Genomic DNA, 23,363 nt, shown 5'->3' with positions numbered 1-23,363 from the left:
TCCCGGGCCGTCCTCTGCTCTCGGGTCTGCCGCCTCTAACCAGTGAGCCACACTACTTCACTATTGCAGTGATAGGTCTCCTCATACTACTCATATTCATCTGTTGCAAATGTCGCAAACACACAGAGAGCTGCGGAGCACTCTGTCCGAATTTGACCATAGACTTTTAAAGGTTTTACTGAACCTTAAGTGCTGGCGGAGCACTTTGCTGAGGAGTTCGCTAACCCAATCGGGGTTCTGACTGACAGCTGCAGAGAGGGTGGAGCGCAGGCGTTGCTTCCAAACTGCGGGGGCTGGTCGTGCCTTGGTGGTCCTGTCCTGATCCTAATCTGGGTTTCCTGTCCTGTCCTGGGGTGTCCATTCTGCACCTGCTGTCCCATTGATGACTGCTATTCCTTGGGGTATTTCCTGTCCTTGACTGATCCGTGGCCAGGGTGGTTTTCACACCATTCTAGGTAAATATATAGATAGGGCTGAAACTCTATACTGCACCTTTCTATTTTCTGTCTTTGCTTCAATGAAGACATACCTTTGCACATGTTATATTTTCCATGCTTTCCGCAGTCTGCCATATGAAAACCTATTTGACTTTTATTCTCATAGTATGTTCCTATGTTACCCTACCTTTTAGAGCACATTATTTCCATACTGTCTATGAATTATAAATGTGGTTTATAATTTTCTCCTGAATTCTATTCTTGAAATAATCATATTAGAATATTAGCGTGTTTCACTTTTACCCCTTTTTGATAGATGTATAGGATTCCTAATTTCCCACTCATTTTCATGAAGTACGTCCCAATAGTATAATTCCAGTACATGCAAATAGCTTGCTCATTTATAGATGTCCATTCTTGAATTTCAATTTAAGTCTACTTAGCGTGTTCCCTGTCACACTATTTACAAAATTAAATGATTTCCCTTACACTTTTCTTATATGGGTATGTGCTTTTCGTTATCTTGATTATTGATTGCCTTTTAACTGTAAACCTAATGTTTGCAGATACTGATTTCTAGATAAACTTTTAAAACTTCTCAGTTGTCCGTGGTCATTTTATGAAAATCAAAGTTTATGAAGTTGGGTTTGTATTTTGCCTGCCTTTCTTCACAGCTAGCTCCCTGATCCATTGTGGTCATAGGTACCCGTAACGGTGGATGGTAAGTCGGGTATACTAGAATACAACAGGAAGGAATCAAGGTGCTGATGGTAGATTGTGAGGTCGCCTGATTAATGTATATGGTGAATTGAAATTTATGGGCCCGAAAAACTATATAGTGAAATTATTGGTCAGGTGACCCCCGATCTCTATCAAGTCCACCATGTTTTGGGTTTAAAAATGTGTTCAGTGTGGACCAAAATCGGGCACTATTGTTTCCCTTGGAGTCGTAATGAAGTTTAGCCCACAGGTCTTCTTCATTGGATCTTTTAATCCCCCATTTGAGTTTTTTTAGATCAGCCCGGTGCTTGCGAGGCTGTTGGAAAAGACCGCTTTCACCTGGGCTTGTTCTCAATAGCCTTAGGGATTTGTTAATCGCTTTTTTATGGTTTATTAATGCCAATTTCTGGGTGCTTGTATTCTTCCCTATGACCGTGAGGCCAAGAGATGGGAGGTGCCGTACTGTGGTTGAATATGTATTTGCAAATTCGACCGTAAAGGTTTCCCATAGGGTAATTGGGTTACCCATAGGGTAGTTTAGACTGTTTAGTTGTAGTTTTGCTGCTTGAAGTACCTCCCTATTGTTTGCAACAGAAGATTTAATTCTTTTAAGATTCATGGTATGACAGGCATGTGGTCCTGTTGGATTGGGAGGAGTTAGATCGGGAGAGGCAAGGATGGAAACTTCCTGGGGACGATGGTCGCTGACCCCCTTGTCTCCTAGGCTGAAGCCTAGTATGTGATGGAAAAATGGAAGGGAAAGTAGCGTATAGTCTATTGTAGAGGCTGCGTTGCCTGAGTTGAATGAGGCAACAGATGGCGATTCATCAGCAAATCTTCCATTTAGAACACTCAGGCCGATATGCTCCAGGTCTTCTAGCAGCTCTTTCGCCAGCTTAGAGGTTTTTCCTTGGCCACTTATGGATTGAGTTGGAATATTCCAATAGTAGGACTGGGCCTGAGTGTCATTGTTTTTGGAGGAACCTAGAATATATTGGTTGAAGTCCCCACACAAAATGAAATTGGAGGGAGAGTACATAGTTATTAGGTGATGTAGATGGTCCATTAGAAGTTTCGACTCCTGTTTCTTCTTTTTTGGATTGATATAGGTGTTAGTCAGCAGCACCTCTTCTTTTTTCCCACTAAGGTTTAATTTAATCTGAACAGTGTTTATGGCCGGAGAGTGGGTGGTTAGTTCCTGTGCGCTGTGAATGTTTGAGATTTTAATGTAGGTTGCTAAGCCACCCGCTAGCCGACCGAATTTGCTTTTCCTTGTGGCTGGAGAGTGATAGCAGGTGTAGCCTTCTAAATGGGCAGGCTCCTCCAGCCATGTTTTCCTGTAGGAGGATAATATCACGTATTGAAGAAATTCGGTATCTGCTGCCTTGTTGTTGTGCCCGTTTAGGTTCCATGAGCACAGTTTCAGTAGCGGAGTGGCCGAGTTCGAACCCACCCCTTTTTAGTTGCCCTGTCATTGTGGGTAGCTTGACGTGTTCATTATTCTAAATGGCGGAAGATCGTCTGGGTTGTCAGAATTAAAGGCCGTCATACTCTTTTGAGTATTCGTTGCCTATATTTTTGATGATGAGGAAGGTCAGAAGAGGAAGGTCGAGCAGGATAGAGATCTGGATCTGTGTCCCCTGGTGGATCGATATCATAACTATCCTAGGGGTCAATATGTGATGGTGTACCGTAAGTGTCCTGTCCCCCATCGTGCCCAGCTGTATCAGACTGTGCAGACCCCTGAGGAGAGATATCTAGTGGTTGCCCTGTAGAATGTGGTGGAGAGGACAAAGCTAGTGAGGGTGGTGGAAGAAGCAAAGGACTGGTGGTGTTCTCTGCCTTTCGGCGGTGTTTCACAGGAACCGGTACATACAGAGCCTCCTGGAAAGACAACTCTCTTTTGGGTGGTGAAGGAATTGGTGCTGAAGCTCTGTCAAGGATATGGTCGGTATGCGGCTGGATGTCAATCTGCTTCTGTCTGGCATCCAGTTGCTCTTGAAGTCTATGGAGAATTGGCTCCACTTGTCTTCCAGAATCAAGCTTCGATATCTGCTTCAATGGTTTCTGGTCCGACACAGGATTCAGTACCAAAGTTCTACTCAGCCGAGTCAGAAGGCGGGGAGGCTGAAACTGGGATTCGGTGCTTACCATGGGCAGAGGACAGTGGTGGACCACGGGCCTGGATGGTGCTCAAGAGGAGCCAAATGTCTTTTGGGATGATCAACACGGTGGTGAGGGGCAGGGAAAAACATACTCACAGACTTCTGAGAAGGTGCTACTTCCTCTATCTCCATGTCAATCTCAAAACTGGATCTAGAACTGCCCTCGATTGAGAACACCTCTTCCTCTGCAAGTGGTGGTTCAAGGTGTTCTTCTTCCTCCTCGACGTCTTCATGACTGAAGCGGTCTGGAGTGTTCTCTATGCTCCTCCGCAACATCTGTAGCCGATGTGCACAGCGATCTTGAAGGGTTTTCGTGAAGCAGAAGAAGCGGCAGGCATAGCAGTCAGCTTCTTTATGTTCCAGAGACATGCAAACATTACAGACCTGGTGTAAGTCGGTCCGAGAATACTTCACGTGGCAGCGAGGACAGTAACGGAAGGGCATCCATTCCATTACCAATCAGGCATTCTCTAAAAACTTGACGGAGACTGAAGAAAGTCTCGAAGGGTAAGCCCATGCGGGGTCGCGGTTGAAGCGACTCGACGAGATGTACAAAACCTCAATGTGCAAGAATTGGAAAATGCAATAAAAATAATACAGACGGAAGGGGTAGTGAGCAAAATGAAAAGAGCACCACAACTGTGTCGATTCGGAGCGCCAGTACACACATTTGAACCCAACTGCGGAAAGACAATCTAACAGTGGAGTTGATGCCCATGCACATTACCTCCAAGAGGATGAGTCACTCTACCTCGTGACTCAAAAGACTTCTTCGAAGAAAAAAAACTTGCACACATCCGGACCCTACACTAGATGGCAGGAGTATGTAAAGCATGTGTATCTACAGCCACACATGCCTCCAACAGTCAGTTTCACTGACAAGCCTAAACCTGTGTCGGTATGTAAAACTGCATGTGGTAACTCACCCACAACAATGCCATGCCACAGATGTTACTGTAATTGTGCCACCCAGGCGCCAGTATCACAGGGCAGGATGCCAAACTCTAAGTGGGCAGGACTATCTTGTCAAATGGCCCATCTTCTAAACTGCCATTTTAACCTTCCCCCCCCCTCCTCCCCCCACAGGCCATTCACCCTCAGCAAGGGGCAAAATAAACAAATATGCAAGCCTTGTGGTGCATGTATGAGCGGAATGCTGGCAGCCATGTTTGGAACTGCGTTACATGTTTCTACAGTGAGGCACTTTAGAGGGAGCTAGAAGCAATGTACAAATTACTTCTAACCTGTACCGGTTGTTGGATGCCCCGCACTCCAAACTATTGAGATCACTATGGCAGTGTTTCCTAAACTGTGGGTCGCCAGCCGATTTTTGGCAGATTGCAAATGTGCAAGCAATAAATAAAGAAGCCTTTAAATTCTGTCTTTATCGTGTCACATTGCTGCTTGTTTTTTTAACATAGGGATTGGTGTTTTGTTGTTTACAAACTCATTCACACAAAGAAAAGTAAAGTGAATTATGTGACAATCTTGCAGTGGTACAGGGAGAGTGAAAGGAAATGCTGTAGGATGTCATTTTTGTAAACACAACAAAATGTAAATACCTGTAAAATGTGACTGTACACAGTCAGCAGTTAGGAGAGCAAATATGAAGCACATGTTTTGTACTTCAGATGTGTGATGGAGGCAAAGAATTAAATAGGATCGCAGCCGTTTTTGCCACTGGGTCTCTTGCCGGGAGCCTGCTAATTACCACGGACTTTGCCATAAGGATTTCAGCAACAAAAGGACCATAACAGCGCCGAGGTGGGCGCACTGTGGGGATATTAACTAGCAGCAGCAGCGCGGGCCGGGAAAGCGAGAACCAGCATCCTAAGCGCTTTATCAACTCAGCGCAGCTGGTGTCTCTTCCCGCCCCCCGCCCTTCCCCCTCCACCTTCCATCAGATTAACACGCCCAATCCCGCGCATCGCGGGACGCGCGCGGGTCGGAGCCCGGGCCAAGGGCGGGCCCGTTGTAGCCCGTTCGAGCCTGGTAGAGACCGGACCGGGCTACCCCCTTTGGTCCTCCAGTGACTGATCGTGAACGCTGGGACGGGAATAAGTCAGTTCTGCATGAACATGGCATCAAGGGAGACCAGAAACAACCTACTGGGGTCATCTATCAAGGCTTCAGATACATTGGACAGTTTTTTCACTAAGCTCAATACAGCAGTAAATAATAGCACGACATCCCCTGAAGACCAGTCTGTGGAAGGGTCTGAAACATCACCATGTTTATCCATGATTGCCAAAACTCCAGACATTGAGAGCGCCCCGCATTTTTCTCTGTTGGATAGTATAGACCAAACTATAGAATCTGTTCTACAGCAGCTGCGGACCCCTTCGAACCCACGTAGAGTCTCCTGTTCTATACCATCTGAGGTCCACATTTCTCTAACATCCAACCCAGCCATTACCATGGATGAGGGTAGTGACTTAATTGCAGCGCATTCATGGGGGCTTCGAGAGGGTGCAGTTCCAAAGAGGAAAAGAACTAGACAGCCGAAGGGCAAAAAAAGACCCAAACTGGATCAAATCCCTAACCTTATTGGCACTGGCCCTAAAACAACGGATCATCCTGCTACCGTGATGGTTTCTGAAACAGCAAGCTTAATGCACCTTGCTGATGCGCAGACGAACGCATCAGCTGGTCCATTTATATTTGGTGAAGTGTCCGGTGTCGCAAGGGCACAGTCCATTGACTTTATCATTGATGCTGTCAAGAAACTTCTAGATCCCCTGCTGGCCAGGCTTGATTATATTGATATTAGACTACAAGCTCTAGAAGTATCGACCGGGGGGGATGGAGGATCAGCTAAGGACTCTGACAAGCGCCCAAGGTACAACCATGATGAGTATGGGGTCTCTTTCCTCCCTCAGTGCTTCTAGTACCCCAATGGTGAAGAAGACCACGGCTCCCTCCAGTGATAGTGTATCTATGGTGGTCACAACTAACTCCAATCAAACACCCCCACAAAGGCAAATTCCACCTGTGCCTTTAGTGCGGAAGTCTAAGCTGCCTATTACAGTGCCCACCCAGAGGAAAGAAAAGACGCCCACTAGGGTGGACGATCCCCCGCAACGGGCAGCCAATTGTTCAAAGCGCCCATATATAGTTAATTTACCTCCAGAGGCAGCAGCTCACACCGTGACCTTGATTGGGGTCCCTGAGCTTCCCGACTCTGTACAGGAACCCTTTGATTCACTTAGGAATAAAGTCACCAGCTGGCTGAACATTCATAGGCCACTCCCACCTAACATGAGAGGGGAAATATTGATGGTCAGGAGGGTTCCCTGGGTAGGTCATACTGTAAAGAAAATTGGGGGTGATTGTGTTTTGGTAAGTTTTAGGAACCCTAACATTGTCTCTCACATTTGTAATTGGTTGGGGAGCCTAGGAAATTCATCCATACAGCTGGTGCCGCTGTCTTTTTTTTATCCAAGAAACAGCAACACGCATCTGGGAGGGAATGACGGCTGGACTAGGGTGGGCTTCGCCATTGACGGTACAAGATATAGGCCCCGACGCCAGGAAACTACAATGCAGAGCAACTTTACCCATGCTAATAGGTACAGTTGCCTCGACCAGGTTGACTGACTTATACAGGCTGAATCTCCAGGGGAGGTGGCGGTTGACCACACAGATCGCACATACCTTGCCACCACGATGGCTGGCACTGACGTACCAGGAATACTCCCCCTGATCACGCCATCCCCAGATACAATAGATACCGAGCCTCGGGTGGGACTGACATCTGTGGAAGGGGCATTGGTCTCTCATCTAGATCTGGGTCGAATGAGTGTCAAGGGAAATCTACCAAGCTCCGGGCCATCATCCCTAGGAGGTCTAACATCTCAAGCCTCAATCGATCTGGGGTTTCCAGTGGAGCGAGTAACATCAGACAGGCCGATATCATTACCCACAGACCGCGACGCAGAGAGGATAAGGAGTATGGAACCTAAGCCACCTCCAAGGCCGATGAAAGTCCTTTCCTGGAATGTTGCTGGCATTGCCAACAAAATAGATTCCAATGAATGGTGTTCCCTAGTGGCCAACAATGATATCTGTCTCTTCCAGGAGACTTGGGCTAGGGAACCGCTCCCCTGGGTAGTATACGCAACCTTTTACATCCATGCTAGGTGGAATGGGAAAGGGAGGCCCTCTGGCGGACTCGCGATCTGGGTTGCTAGCCACATTGGCTGTAGTGCAGAGATAATACCAACCTTCTCGGAGGACATTCAATGTGTCCTTCTTAAATGGCCAAACGCCTTTAATTTGGCGATCGTCAATGTGTACTCGCGCCCAGTAAGCGTGTCGATGTAATCATCCACTTTGGATGATCTATCTTCATTTTTGGGGCAACTACCGGCCGACTGTAAGATACTGCTGGGCGGTGACCTTAATTGTCATTTTGAACCCTTGCAAGGTCTCAAGGAGGGCGCTCTAACTGCTGAAGATGATCACTGGGGGATTCCACCTTGTCAAACCCCCAATCCAAAATCTTGGTCGCCTTTAGCAGTCCAGATTATGTCTCTGACCTTGAATTTTGCCCTGAGGGCCTGTAATGGGCGTACTCCATCTGATACTCCCTCGTTGTGCACCAATAGGAAGGGCCACGAATCGCACCCGGACTACATTTTTGTAGATACAAGCTTGTGGTCGAAGGTTCAGGACTTCAGGGTAATCAAAAGGTCAGAAAGCGACCATAATGCCCTCTGCCTAGATATGGTACATCCTGCCCTCGAAGAACAGTTGGCAATTGCAGCTCAAAGTGATGGGTCAGGGGACTTGGTTCTAACCAACAACAGACGCAGGGTGAGATGGGGGAAACTAGTAAGCTCAACTGAGTCTATTGCAAAAATGTACGAGCTGGTACTTCCAAAGTTCGTCGAAGTGGAGGAACTAATCAGTAAATCCATAACCACTGACTTTAACCAGAAACTCGCCCAAATTAACGCAGACCTAGTGGGGAGCTTAAGAGACGTCCTTTTCCCAGAGGTGGTGACCAAAAAGAAGAGGACAGTCACTTCAGCTTGGTACAATGGCACTTGTAAAAAGTTGAAAACCGAGCTGATCTCTACGATAAAGTCGGGTACCAGTAGGGATAATGTAGCCGTTGCGAGACGCAAATATAGGGAAGCAATTGCCCAGGCAAAATCTGAATGGGACTGGGAGAGATGGCAGGATATATCTCTGGCATTGAAAACCAGGTATCTAAGGAAATTTTGGGCCCTTGTTACCACAGGTACAGGTGAACCCAAAGCAGCAGTCGAGTCAAACATTGCTGCCTCAGTTTGGGAATCACACTTTAGTAAACTGTACCAAGACACCTTTGAATTCGCCAATGAGGCAGTCCTTGCCACCCCACCCGAGCCTGTTGATAAACTAGATTTTACTCTGTGGGAAGTACTGAACGCAATGGAGAGGCTGGCGCTGGGGAAGGCACCTGGTCTCGATAAAATTCCAGATTTGTTCAGATTCCACCCTGAGATTTGGGGCCCGTATCTTTTAATTATATTCAATTCTATCCTGGGTGGGATGGAGATCCCCTGTACTTGGCTGGGGGCAGAGATAGTACCAATCTTTAAAAAGGGCTCTCCTCTGCTCCCAGCCAACTACAGGCCGATCAGTCTTATAGACGTACCCCAAAAGCTTTTTGCTCGCCTTCTCCTGGATCATCTCCTTGATTGGATGGAGGACAACGCGATCCTCAGTCCTCTTCAGGCGGGCTTCAGAAAAAACACGTCCACCATGGATCAGATTTTCCGCCTCGTTCTTCTCTACTGGAAAACAGTGGGGATCGAGGGGGGGAATCTGTACATGGTGTTTGTGGATCTGAGGTCCGCCTTTGATTTGGTGCCCCGAAAGATGCTCTGGGTGGTTTTAAGGGACTTGGGTGTACCTCCACAACTGCTCCAGGCCATAATTAGGCTCCATGATGGCAATTTTGCCCAGGTTAGGTGCGGGAGGGATGGATTGTTGTCCTCTAGGTTCCCGGTTCTCAGGGGGGTAAGACAGGGTTGCGTTCTTGCGCCAACCCTGTTTTGCCTCTTTGTTAACGGCGTCATATCCCATCTTGACAGTGTCAGGGACAATGATGCACCTAGGTTGGCAGGCAGGAGGGTTCCGGCTATTATGTTTGCCAATGATACCCTCCTGCTTTCCAAATCCCCAATGGGGATCCAACGGATTTTAGATGGGTTTGGGGATTTCTGCAGGACTCATGGCCTGGAGATTAATGCAGAAAAAACCAAATTCATGGTGTTTAATCCCTCCACAACAACAAGGTCCAACCCAATCTTGGGATCCGAGAGGCTCGAAAGGGTCAGAACGTTTCAGTATCTGGGGGTAACTTTACATGAAAATTTATCCTGGGGTCCACAGATGGCCAGATCCCGTTTAAAGTTATCCCAGATGGCGGGAGCAATTCTGAAGGTAACAAATTCATCAACCTTTAAGCCTATTAGCCCAGCCTTAGAAATGTACAAAACACAGGCCAGACCGGCCTCCTCTTATGGTGGTGAGTTGTGGGGCCATAAGGCTGGGCCAGATCTAGTTAAGGTAGAAAACAACTTCCTTAGATGCCTGTTGGCCCTTCCCCAAGGCACACCCTTGTTACCCTTGAGACTAGATCTAGGACTCCCCTCAATAGGGGAGGAATTGGCGTTAAAACCCACTGAGTTTCTGGCACAGGCTTTGGTCTACTGGCGAACTTTCCAACTACAGGCAAGATCTAAGGCACGTTCTGAATCTTACCTATTCTGATAGAATTCCTTGGCTGGCATATGTCAAACGAGAATTCTATCGCCTGGGTCTGCCTGAGATGTGGGAGGATCCAGAAAGAAGCTCCCTCGGGATGGCTCGTAAGAGGCTTGTCAAGATCTACAAGGACAAAAAACTAGCCTCGCTCGTGTGTGCTTCTAGAGTTGGCCCTTTAACTGATCAATTCTTGGACATCAAAAATTCATTCCATTTTGAAGGTTTTATGGACATTATTTACCCTCTTAAGGCAAGGAAACTATTTATCCAATGGAGGCTGGGTACTCTGCCCCTTAAAACCTTCACTAGCAAATGGTCGATGATGAACAATAAAATCTGCCCTGGGTGTAGTGAGTATGAGGAGGACTAACCACATGTGTTATTTTTCTGCCCTGCCTACACGAGACCGAGAAAATATTGGCTTTTACCATTATGTAGGAATTTGGGCATTAGAAACTACTTACATTCACTGAGAATCCTTAAGACAAGTACTCTGGATCACATAGTTTTCGCAGTTGCTAAATATCTAATGGCTATGTGGCAGATAAGGGGGAAAATGTTAAAGAACTAATGCTACGCTTATGTGCAATGATATGTAAATGAATCGCAGTTAACCTTTTATTCACGTCCATGATTGTCAGGAAAATGACCACTATGTAAGCTGCACCCCGCCCAGTTTTTACTGTATGTTTTATGTTTTTTTAATGTATAAATGAATCTTTTATGGTCTTAAATGGCCGAAATAAAGAATTTTTGGATTGGATTGGATCAAAACAAATTCAGACACTTTACTTGGTGATGCACAAATGCTAAATATTCTCTGAAACCCAATTTCCACACATTGTCATTTGACTGCAATATAGTTTTATCAGTAAAACTGTATGTCTGTGCACATTTAGTGGACATTTCAATGGAAATGGGCTGTCTGTAAATGAGTGTGCTAGCACACAATGCTTTAGTCACATAAAAAAATCTCCCACCTCATGTCCAATAAAGCTAGGCGGGTCGCAAAAGTTTATCATTTTCAATGTGGGTCATGGTTCTGAAAAGCTTGGAAAGCATTGCTTTAGGTTATTTCACTTCTCTATGTCACAGACCCCTGCCGTTTCCCTGTCCTAAAGTTGTATTCCTTCCTTTCTGCCTTACTATAACTCTTGATCAACATTTGTAATCTTCTGTTTAATCACTCCTAACCAATAGGATTGACCTTCTGTTAACTGCCTTGTTTCTGTCCCTGGATTGCTTTGGACTTGCTCTACCTGGATTTTCTTTGGAAACGGCTGCTGTGTTCAGCTCTGACGGCTCCTTGTTCCCTGCCCTTTCCTAGCAAGAGACTTTGATTTACGGTCCCCTGTTCTTTCGTGGTGTGAGGCTTTGATTCCCTATCTACTGTCCTTTCCCGGGCAAGACTTTGATTCCTTGTCCCATTTCCTTCTCTGGTGAGAGACTTTGATTCCCCCATTCCTGCTGCAAGACTTTGATCACTGGTCCCCTAGCCCTTCTTGTGCTTTATCCAGATTTCCGGATCGGATGTTCTTACTCAGGTTCAGATCTCTTCTCTGGCTCATCTCATTTCTTTTCTAGCTTGTTCTAAATTTCCTTGAATGAACACTTTTTTCTTAAACAGCCTTGCCTCTCTGATTGTTTTTTTGTTGCAACTTTGATAGTTTAGTTTATTCTACAGGAATTCCATGAATCGTTCACACTCTTATCAGTGATTTAGGTTAATTTCAGATTGTCCTCTATACAATCCACCACCGGACCATCGTCCTTTACGTAATCAACCCTTCAAACTCCAGGATTTCGTTTCACAGGCCATCGCCTTGTGTCCCTTGTTCCACCAGCATCTTTATTTAGTGTCATTGGTGTGCGTGGAACAAAGGGCTGTTGATCTTATATCATCTGTCTCCTGGCTAGATGCCATCTGGATTCTTGATGACCTGAAGCTCAGAGACAGATAGGGAAACCTGACTTTATACACTGAGTTGATTACAGAGCTTTGCATGAAGTAAGAGAATTTAAAAAAAAGAGAAAAGTAAACTAAGTTAAACTAATACCATTCAGGTGCTTGTCCTTTGGAGTTTAAGGGCATGATTTAGATTTCGGCGGACGGGTTACTCCATCTGAACGGTGATGGATATCCCGTCCGCTGAAATATAAATCCCATAACATCCTATGGGATTTATATTTCGGCGGATGGGATATCCGTCACCATTGTGACGAAGTAACCCGACCACCAAGATCTAAATCAGGCCCTTTGACTACTCAGAATGCTGACGGATCAAGTGTGTACAAAATCAATCAGACAACATGATGAAGATGATCGTCAACCTCATGTCATCTCAACTCAAGACAAAGAGACAAGGCTCAGCTTTTATAAAGCACACAAGAATCAACTGAAAATGACAATTCTAAGACTGTATTTTCACACAACTGCGGATAACTTGGGCACCTGGATACATTTTGTAAAAAAGATGCACACTACAAGTAAGTTAGTGAATGCTACATGAACGGTCACATCCCAAATCTATGCCATAGGGAAACAATAGAGAGGTTTAATAAAGGAGAACCGTACGTCTCAGAAGAAAAATGTGAACTCTGAAAACTCTAATGACGAAACCACTTGCAACAAAAGGAATGACATATCTATTTGATTGGGCAGAAGATGGATGTACCAGTGTGGGTTCAAGGTTTTCATTCTTCTACATCTACTACTATATTCTGATGTGTAAATATAAGAGCTATTAAGTAGCATTAGTAGTAAGTGTAGCACTGACAAGGTTACACTAAGCCTTTGTATAAAAGCCTTCCTGAACCTATCCTGACTGAATCATTGTTTCTACATACAATCTTACTAAGGTTCTTTGAGCTACAGGGTTGTCCCTTATTGCTTCCCTAATCTTTCTTCAAGAGTCGTCCTGAGACGGAAGATGCTAGAACATAGTCCTGTTCCTAGAACATTGTCCTGTTCTTAGAACATAGCCCTGTTCCAAGAAGACACTGAGGGGTTGCAGTACCAGCCTCTTACCTCTTCATTATTTTTCCTATTACTGATGTTCTGGGCCGTTGACTCTATGGGTTTACGATAAGGGTGTATGGAGGTAAGGGGTCTCTATGGCCCTTGTTCTGAGGAATCCTGACAAATGCTCTTAAATCATATATCCAATACCCTGAAGCACGTTTTGGTCTCTGAAGGTAAAAATGTACATAAAAAAAAGGCACTGCTTTATTCCAACCATATGAACTCACGGGTTGGCCATTTGGAGTGCCTAGCCCAGTGGAACCTCTGTGGGGGAAAAGCAGTCATTACAAAAACTTAATTACCCGGCATCCATGATGCAACTGGCTGCACAGAAGCAATGTGTCAAAATGTGATAGACAGAAACCAACTTTCTAAATCACAAAGCGGCCATCTCAAATTGGAACGGTAACTTGGGGCTCTAAAAGTGGACTGTGAATAATGAAAAAGGTCATATTCCACACATCTGTTTACTGACAACTGTCAAAAGTATTACAATTAAATGAATCTCATTAATTACGATTTCAATTAAAACCCACTGTTATAAACCAGGATGTTCCACTGGTGGCATTTCATCCACAACATAAGGGTAGACAAAGTGACACCACACAGTCTTTCATCCCAATGACTTAATAAGAAGTGACATTAAACATAGTCAATTACTGATTATCCTGGTAAATCCTCATTCCACCAGTAATCCCCACTATCTTTGCCAGTCCCTGTTAGTTACCGCTACCCCTGTTAGCAACTTTGCGGATCAGACTTAACGGGGCTGGCAGTGGGGACCTTGTAATGAGGTACTACGTGTAATACAGTAAAAGGAAGGCATGGAGTTGGAACCGTGATCACAAATAACATCCCTCAAGTCTACGAAAGGATGACCATGCAGATTCCTGGCCATCAGTTTCTTTCTGCTTTCTCTATGGGAGGTTGCGACAAAAGCCTGCGTACCTCTGCGGCCCTAAGTGTTATTGTCTCAGTAGATGGTTGGTGTCTCCTATGAAGGTTCAGACTCTATGGATCACAATGAAAAGCACAGTGGTGGCGGTTGCAACCTCTAGCCACCCCTTAATTAAAAGTCCACAAGAGGCTCCCACTGCAGGTGCACACCCACACTTCCGTTTCCGTTTTCTGCTAGTTTTGCAAAAATGAGGCATGCAGAGTCTTACCTCGCCCAACAAATCCACGATCCGTGCACAGAGAAGGACTCCCGGCAAGTCGAAATAATTGTCGTAGAAGAAATATTTAGCTGGGGAAAGAAAGCGAAGGAAACAAGCTGTTAATTCACACAACTCTTCACGGAAGTGTGTCATTACACGCTGATGATAACCTGCATGTGATAAGTATAGTATTTAGCGGGTCCAGGGGAGAAGGTTTCTCAATGCCAGGCACTTTCCCAGAATTTAAAGAAAAACAAGGGCCATGTGACAAGTTTTCAATCATTTTTGCTTTGGTAAACATAACCTGTGTTGTGAAGCGACTATACTTTTCAGGGGAGTTAATTGTTACCTTCAGTAAAGAGGCCCAAGTGAGTGGAATTTACGTTCCTTATTGTTTGTTTATAAAACCATTGAATGCCTTTCACTTCTTTGTAGGTGTTTAGCTATTTTCGCAGTTTTTATATTACAACCCTGGTGCATTCTGGTTACTTTAGAACAGCGTGGGATATGTTTTATCATGCATGCCTAATAGTGAGTTACAAAAACCACAGACAGTTACAAAAATATAGCATAGTGCACCAAACGTGTGAGCATGATGGTGAGCTGATGGTCATAGTGAGCTATGACGCATCCCTACGTTTTAGAGATTTAGAACGCTCCATGACAGAAAAGATTACGGGTCTCTTTTAACAGCCCTTTTGTAACACCTTCCACATCGTTGGAATGACCTGCAAGTAATCTTTGACCCATGATAATTTCACAAGGTTAACCAATTAATTACCTCACCCTACCCTTAGTTCTGCAACAGGCAACTTGGCGCGGGGGGGGGGGGGGTGGGTCTGAGTGAAGGTCAAAAATAAACTTTAAAACTAAACGGGGCTCTAATTGACGTTCATGCCTCTAAGTCACCTAAAAACCTACTACTAAGACGCATAGGTGAGAGTACAAGGAAATGGGCGGGCACTTAGCCATCGCAATCAGGCGCTAGAACTCAGCGGAACCTCCATCAAATCCACATCTGTACGGACAGGACATCTGTTGTTAGGGTGGATCAAAATACCTGGAGCCCAGGAAAAATAGGGTGGAGGGACAAGCCAATGAGTGAAGGTGGCAAGATACTTGATCAAGAACAAAGACAACACCTGTGTCCTAAGATCAGTTAGAACAAGAAGCAAGATTGTGGTGTAGGGAAGAAAAGTGTTCCCTGTGACCTAGAATAGTTAGTTTCTATTCCAGAGTAACTGGATCACCCTGAATGTTATGTTTTCAGATAACAAGACCCCTCTTCCTCTATCATACTTTACGGTAGTGGCGTAACGAAACTTGAGGGAGCCCACCTGCAAGGTACACAGAGGGGCCCCCTCGGGTCTTAATCAGGAGCTCTAAGGTCAGGGTAGTGTGCTGAGGGAGCCCCCAGGGGCATGGGTCCCCTCCACACCACAGGGGGCTGCAGGGGGTTTATATTACACCACTGCTTTAGGGTGTCAATCTTATGGATCCTGACTACCGCTGTGAGTACATGGGTGTGATAGTCCTATCACCCAGGACATACTGTTTGGGATCAAGAACAGTAAGTCTGCATGCTTATTTTGTCCAGAAGAAAAGAAGGCTCAAGAACCTGCAGCAAAACCTTTAGGCTGCTAGTTCACAGTGTCAGCCGCGGCCCGTGGAGGGAGTCCCGGTGGGGCAGGAAGGCGGGGCGGGGGAGGGGCAGTGTGGGGGGTGCTAAAAACCGGAATATAATTGGAGGTAAGTAAACAATTTAATTAATAAAACGAATTTCGTAGCGCGCGCTGCATCGCATTTTGTGATGCAGGGCGCGCTTCGAAATTCGTTTTATTTATTAAATGTATATTTGCTCAGGCAAAAGACAGGCAGGCAAGGGCAAATTCACTTATTAAAACATTTATTTCTTTTTTTGTCCAGGAGAAAATACTATCTTCCTCGATGGAAAAATTCCCTCCTTCCCATGTCAGAAGAAAATGTCCAACCTTTTCCAGGGTGGAAAAGGGTTGGAGAGAAGCTGGTGAATAACATTAAAATGCATATTTGTGGGTGTACATAAACTCACATTGTATTCCAGTCCCAGAACTACCACTTCTGGCCTACTTGAAGCCCCTATGAGTAATTTGATCACATGAAATTCTTTAATCTAGTATATACTTTTATAAGTAACAAATCAACATTTGTATGTGTAAGCCATGCGTACATGCGTAGACAGCTCATAGTATTTTGATGAGAAGACTTGAAGAGTTTATCCAGTTGTAAAATGTAAATGTCCAGTCATTGATGTAGCACTTATTATGTTTTCACAATTATGGCAAACTATGAAACTGCAGCACAGTGAGGTGCAGTGATCTGTCAAATAATTACACAATGTGGTCAAGTGGAGAATGTCAGAATGGGGGCGATCTCCTTAAATCTCAGTGGGCTGCAAGGAGAATCTAGGTTTACAGTAGCAATTTGTGGAATTGAGGAAATACTTAAATATTAGTTTAGCAGAGCAATTCAGAAGACGTTTCCTCATAAACTAAAATAGGAATGAATCGTGATACATCCTGAACATTTCTCTAATAAGAACTCTGGAGCCATGAAAGTGCTGGCGTATTCAGAACCTTACTGTGATCAGAATGCTGGCCTAAACAGAGCCTGTGCATATGCAGAGCCTTTGAAATGTCACCTATTTAAAATAAATAGGCCCTGGTATGATCAGAGTCCAGTAAAATCAGAAAGGTGTATGATCAGAGTGTTGTAGACTCCAAATCCTGCCCTAATATACACCCTATTTATTTATTTTAGTTAGGGTTTTACTTAAGTGCTACTGACCACCCCATTGCTTCTGGGCACTAAAGTGGGCCCTAGGGGCTGAGTGCGAAGATACTATGTATATAATTAGGTAAAGTCCACTCTAAAAAGCTGTGTAATAGTCCCATAAGACGATTAACACTGATGATGAAGTCTTATGCGCAGTGAAAATGGGCAGTACGGTCTGAGTCGTCTGACCGGCACATGAGGGGACAACGGGTCTACCTGAATATCAGTGTGAAGAGATGTCTCTTCAAGAATTTCCTAAATTAGATGTGGACATTCTCATGTTTTAGTTGGGTGGTAAAGAATTCCATAGGGAGGAGCCCTGATGATGAAGTGACCAATCTGCAAATATTTGGTATTTTAATCAATGGGCAATAGCAGACTTTGAATTGTTGACCCGAGGCGAAGAGTCAAGAGGTGTGGTTCAAATATGCTGGAAATGTATTTCAGAGTATGGTCTTGTAGAGCCTTGTGAATAATGCAGAGAGTTCTAAAGGATGTTCTTTCTATCATTGGGAGGCAGTTGAGGGATCAGAGAAACATGGGTAGTATGATCATGGCAACCCATACCCAGGACCATGTGGGCAGCCTCGCTCTGTACTTGTTGCAGATTGACGAGGGATGTGCCGGCGAGGCATATGTAAAGACCATAAATGTAATCCAGTTGGAACAGGACAACAGGCAATATCATTGTGACTGTTTGGTAGAAATGGCAGTTTTGGTAGGTGGGAAAATGTTGAATTGTACACCACATTTATCTGTAAAGGTGAAATTCAGGTTACAAGCTTGGTTCACTGGAGTTGAGGAATAGCCATAAGAGGAAGAAGGAGAATAGGTTTACCAGACCAAAGAACAAGACTTCAGTGTTCTTGCTGTTGAGGCAAAGCCATCTGTACTGTGTCCAACAGTGGATGTGGGTAAGGCAATGGGAAAGCTTGGTTAGATCGCCAGGCTCATCATCAATCTGTAGGTGGCGCTGATTATTGTCGGCATCGATTTGGTAACCGATCTGAAATATTATTCATATATGCAATATCCAGAATAGACGGACCAACTCTAGTAAAGAAGAATGTCTTCTTTACTTGAGACAATTATTTATACTTGTCTCTTGGAAGTATCCTTCAAATAATGATGAAATCCCTCACCCACACTAAGTGGAAGGCTTCTTCATAGGGGTGCTCTTTCGCCCGCACCAGCTAGTGCCAGGTGGGATCATAATTCAGAGCATTTTTTGAATGCGTGCATGGTCATGAAGAATTAAAAGTCTATTAACTTAGGGGCAAAATTGAGAGTTGTATTAAAGATTAGACCTGCCTTACATCCTATTATAAAGAAAGAGTGTGGGATCTGTTTACAATACTTCCCTCAACTTTTATATCCAGGTCACAGGGTTCAGCACTACAACATGTGTGCCAAATCACTAAGCTAAGCTTTGGTCAGGAACTAAGCAGCCCTTCCCTAATTGTTGGTCAACCCTGTTGGATTCAACGCAGTAGTGTAGGAGCAGATGAAGACTCTGTCAGTTTATACCTAAGTTCTGAAAATTATCCTACATCTCGGTAGCTTCGACGAACAGGTGGCCGGAGGATGAAGACCCCCATCTGCCCTGTACTATATGGTATAAGTTCTCTTTTGTACAGTCTCTCCTGCCAGTAAAACCCATTCATGTACTCCCAATCTACACTTCTGTCTAATAAAAGTCCTAGAATCATCAGAGAGGTTTTTATCACAGTGCAGATGTGTCACAGTGTGCTTCCTAAAAACAATGCATTAGGTAGTAATATTAGCCCATGATGAGGGGAAGGGAGAGGACAATAGCACAGGCTTGCATGTCGAACTCTACGTTATTTTAAAAAATGCTGTCACCAAAGAATAAATTGTAATTTAACTCTACCTGAGCGAGCAAATTCCTCACTAATGGTTTTGAAGTGCTTCCATTCTCTTTTCTGTCCATAGAGTTCGACTATCTCGTCCAAGGAGAGGCTTTTTGTGCCATGACTCGCCCTGTTTGAGTGAGAGAAACAATGCATGGTAATAAACAAAGGCAACTAAAGAACCAGTCGCAAATATTTCAATAAAAAACTGGTAGCATAGGAGGTCATGTGGTCATCCCTCAAAAGCAATGACAATGTGTCAACTGCTCACAAATGCTATTCATTGCTAAGTCCTACTCTACCTTGTTACAGTTCTTGCTTCATGAGGGTGAAGCCATGTGCCGAGATGGGCAACCTTGATTGCTCTTTCATGTATTCATATATTTTCTACCCCTCGACTTGCTTTGAGGACACCTATAGGCGGTTTGCCACCTCAATTTCCTTAAGTGATCAACAATACCACATTTGTCGAGGATATTGACTGAATTGGAGGGAGGGAACCTAGGACTGTGAGGAGGAAGATGACGATTATGTGTAATTCAGGCTATTGATAATTAAATAAATGTATTATTACGCTTCATCTCTTTTCCTCATCAAATTCCTTTGGTGTCTGTGATCTTGGCTAGTCTAAGGAAGAAAGACATTTGTGGGCATAAGGGTCCAACAAACCCCTCAGAAACATAAGAAACTGCAAACCCAATGACCCAAAGGCCACAAATGAAATGACCACTGCAAACCTTACTTGAGGAAGCAAAGAGAGCCCAGCCAGCCAAGTGATAGGATCCCTTCTCCAAAGGCAAACTAACCTTAGCCCGGCAAAAGGCAATCACATATACTACCGACACACACATGCTACATTGGTTGTAGTCAAACTCATCGAAGATGTGAAAGGATGAAGGGAGAGCATCCTAACTGCTGGAGGGAAGGGGGAAGTATAACGAACACTTACAAAATGAATTAATTATACCTATATACACTTTCTAAATCTTCTGACCTAGATGTATGTCAGGATATCATGGACCAAAATATTGATCTACCAAAATTTTGTGGCCAGTGTATCGACATACCACAATATTATGAATGTCAATATATGTATTTATTTATTTATTTAATGCATTTTTATAAAGCGCGGACTTTACCCGAAGGTGTCAGAGCACTGTACAATAGAACCAGTTACGTTACATGAGAGAACTGTTGCAGGAATAAAACAAACAAAAATAGCAGGCCATAGAATCGGAGCGACGCAGGCAAAAGGCACATAATCTCAAGCACAGCATGAACAGACTGTACAAGCAGTCAAGTATACATCTTAACTACACATCTACGTACCTTGAAAAATATATATTGTCCAGATACATATATGTAGAGCTAACAACAATAACTCTATGCTAACCTTGATAATATTATGGTAATCAATATTTTGGCAGATTGATACTAAAATCCAGATATTCATATAGAAGATCTACTGACCTCTCTTGTAGTCTTTGACTTGTCAGGTACTCCATTTATAACATCAGTTAGCATGCATCTCTCCCTTCAGAAGCTCCAGGCACACATGTGCTGGCAACCAATAGCTAGGAAGGTCAGAACATTGGGCAAAGGATGAAGCGCTCCAACACGCTGACAGCGGCATAGTCATTCACTCAATGAGTAAATCAGAAGCTGTGATCCGCAAAACAGGATATCCCTTATTTTCTGATTCAGCTGCCACATATGTCCACGTGCAACTGCACACACATAAGCCATTGTGCTTTCTACAGTCTGCCACAAACCTTCTATGCAACATAGGTAATTGCTTACTCACTGTAAAGAAATACCTCTTTTTGCATGTTCACTCCCACATATTTGAACTGATGCTGCTGGTTCTCCGACCCAAGAGTGTACTGAGCCCTGCTAACCAGACCTCAGTGTCAGTGCTCTAACCCTATGCAAAGTTATGTTGAATTAGATACACCCAATTAGCAAGTACAGACTTACTAATAAGTCCTCCCTAGTATATGGTACCCAGGCACCCAGGGCACATACGCCAGAGTGTTCACACAGGGCTGCAGCATTAGGTGTGCCACGCTGAATGTGACAGAGACTAAATCAAACCCAGCCTGCCACTGCAGACTGACAGGACAGTGAGTGGCACTGCCAGTCGACTTTGCCATTACACCTAATGGCAAAGCAAACACTTCCCTTAATTAATATATGTAAGGCTCCTCTAGGGAAGGCCTACGGAGTTCTTTGGCACGGGGCTATATGTTACTAAGTAAGACATATGATTTTCTATATTTCTTAGCAGCAACACCTCCAAATTGTTGCTTGGCTGTGGAAAAGTTAGGACCCCCATTGTCTAAGACAAGGTTAAATGGTTGGCACTTCAACCCGTCTAACTCCTGAATGGGACCACCTAACAGGGTCAAGTAAAGTATCAAATTAATTGGGACATTAAATCCCATCTGATGCCCAGGTCAGATTTAAAGTCACTATTAAGCAACTTTTAGAAAGTTGCCACTCTGCACTCCAGCTAGTACAGTGACCTCACAAAGGCACTGACACATAGACAGGTTTCTGACCACCTGTGGAGACGTGTGAACAGCTCCCATGAACAAAGGCTGATACCACAGAGCAAGGTGTCACCTCATCTGTCAGGATGGCCACTCAGGGTGTTAGCTCAAAAGACTGGTTCAAAGGTGAAGGCACCTTTGTAGGGCCGCTGATGACAACACCCCTGAGCGGGATGCTTTTTGTTACTGCAGACAATTAGGAGACAGAACTAAGGGAGGGAATCCTGTGTCCAAACCTGTTTTCCAAGCCCACTGTAGGGCGGACTACCCTACTCCCAACAACCGAGAAAGGGTTGTGCCATCTTGAAGGGGGCAAGAATGGGACACTCTGGGATAGCTAGACGCCACACATCACAGGAACTTCATCATTAGAGAAGAGGTGGACCCAGTAGCCCAATGGCATGGGGTCACTTTCTTGAACTAAGGAACTAAGTAGGGCTCCCCTGCCATTCTGCCCCTCAGTTCACATTGGAGTAAAAGAGAGAACTGAAGAAGGACTGCCCTGCTGCCCTTGAGCCGCGCAAAGAAAGGCTGCATCATCAAGAGGACTGCACCTGCTGCACTTTTGGACTAGTGAGACTGGGACTGATTTCCCAGCTTCACCAAGACCTGTGACTCTGAGAATCAGTATGCTGATCTCTTCGAATCAGTTCCAGGACAACAAGTGCTGAAAGAGCCCAAATGGATAAAGTGGTAGCCACTGCAGACGTTTTGTAACTACCAGTCACCGGGCCCAACAGAGGACAAATCCGAAAGAGCCCCAGGGGCGATGAAGCAAAACCCCGTATCTAGCAAAGGCGAGGGGCCCATCACCAGGTCCTTTCTGGAGACCCTGTTCGATTCCCTCCGCGAGGACTTTCAAACACTATAGCAAGAGGTCGCAGGGGAGGTCCGAGAGATCAGAAGAGTGGCCGCCATCGAAGAGGCAGATCACACCAGAAGCGACGAGATAGAACAACTTCAGCAGGAAGTCATTCGCCTTAAAGATCAGCAAGTGGACCTACAAGCTCATGCGGAGGACTTAGTAAACCAGTCCCGTCGAAACAACATTCGGGTCCGGAGGGTCCCACTCAAAGAAGAGGGTCCGGATATCATGGGCTACCTACAAGTCTTGTTCCGGGATGTTCTGGGGGAAGCAGCTGACTTTGTCATCAGAATTGATGACATCCTGGCTTTTCTACTGCGGACTTCTATACTGCTTCAGAAGAGGAAAGCGTTTAAGGTGGCCACAGACTTTCTCAGGAATAAAGGGGTTCCATACTCTTTTTTTTTTTTAAACAGATTTTTATTAGGTTTTGTCAAACATCTTACATACATACATCAGAAGTGGTTTTTCGCCATCATAGCACATTTCCAGGATAAAAATCAACATTAACCCGCATCCCCTGTCCCTCTTCAGGTCTAAGGGGTTCCATACTCCTGGGGGCACCCTTTTCGTTTGATTTTCAAATGGAATGGCGCCCTGCATTAACTTCGCTCACTTCGCGACACGTGCACTTTGTTGGGCATTGAACAAAATGAGGAATCTGTGTCACTGAAACCTGCCCGGTGACCGTCGGGAGGGGAATGGCACTGTGTTAGCCGCAGGCGCTCTCCTACTGTAAACTCGAAACCGGACCCTCACACTATAACACAGGAGAGGGCCATTGCCATTCAAGACGTTGCCAGAGACACTGCTCCAACGGTCTGATATATTCATGCGAGGGGGGACTCCTTAGCACTTTGTAATCCAGGTCCGGTGGGGGGTGGGCGGGGAGCCACGGGGGGTGGCAAAGTTGCTCGCTCCACCAAGTGACTTCACCACAGGCCTGCGAAGCGATACAGCAGGACTGGGGCAATGCTTCGTTGTAGGGGTAATGGAGTTGA

At 44.9% G+C, this 23,363-nt stretch overlaps 1 protein-coding gene across 1 annotated transcript in view; it reads right to left on the bottom strand.

Annotated features, from left to right (window-relative positions):
• Nucleotides 1–23,363, bottom strand: part of NT5DC1 (5'-nucleotidase domain containing 1) — a 1,533,630-nt gene that overhangs the window by 1,312,996 nt on the left and 197,271 nt on the right. Inside the window, exons 4-5 of the mRNA XM_078648807.1 lie at nt 18,966–19,075; nt 14,270–14,349 (exon numbers count right to left, since the gene is read on the bottom strand). Coding sequence (XP_078504933.1) covers nt 14,270–14,349; nt 18,966–19,075 — 190 coding nt within the window. The remainder of the gene's footprint in view (nt 1–14,269; nt 14,350–18,965; nt 19,076–23,363) is intronic.

This window comes from Lissotriton helveticus, chromosome 6 (assembly GCF_964261635.1).
Source record: "Lissotriton helveticus chromosome 6, aLisHel1.1, whole genome shotgun sequence".
NCBI lineage: Eukaryota > Metazoa > Chordata > Amphibia > Caudata > Salamandridae > Lissotriton > Lissotriton helveticus.
The sequence above is the reverse complement of the archived record's forward strand: the minus strand, read 5'-3'. Positions and strand labels throughout refer to the sequence as shown.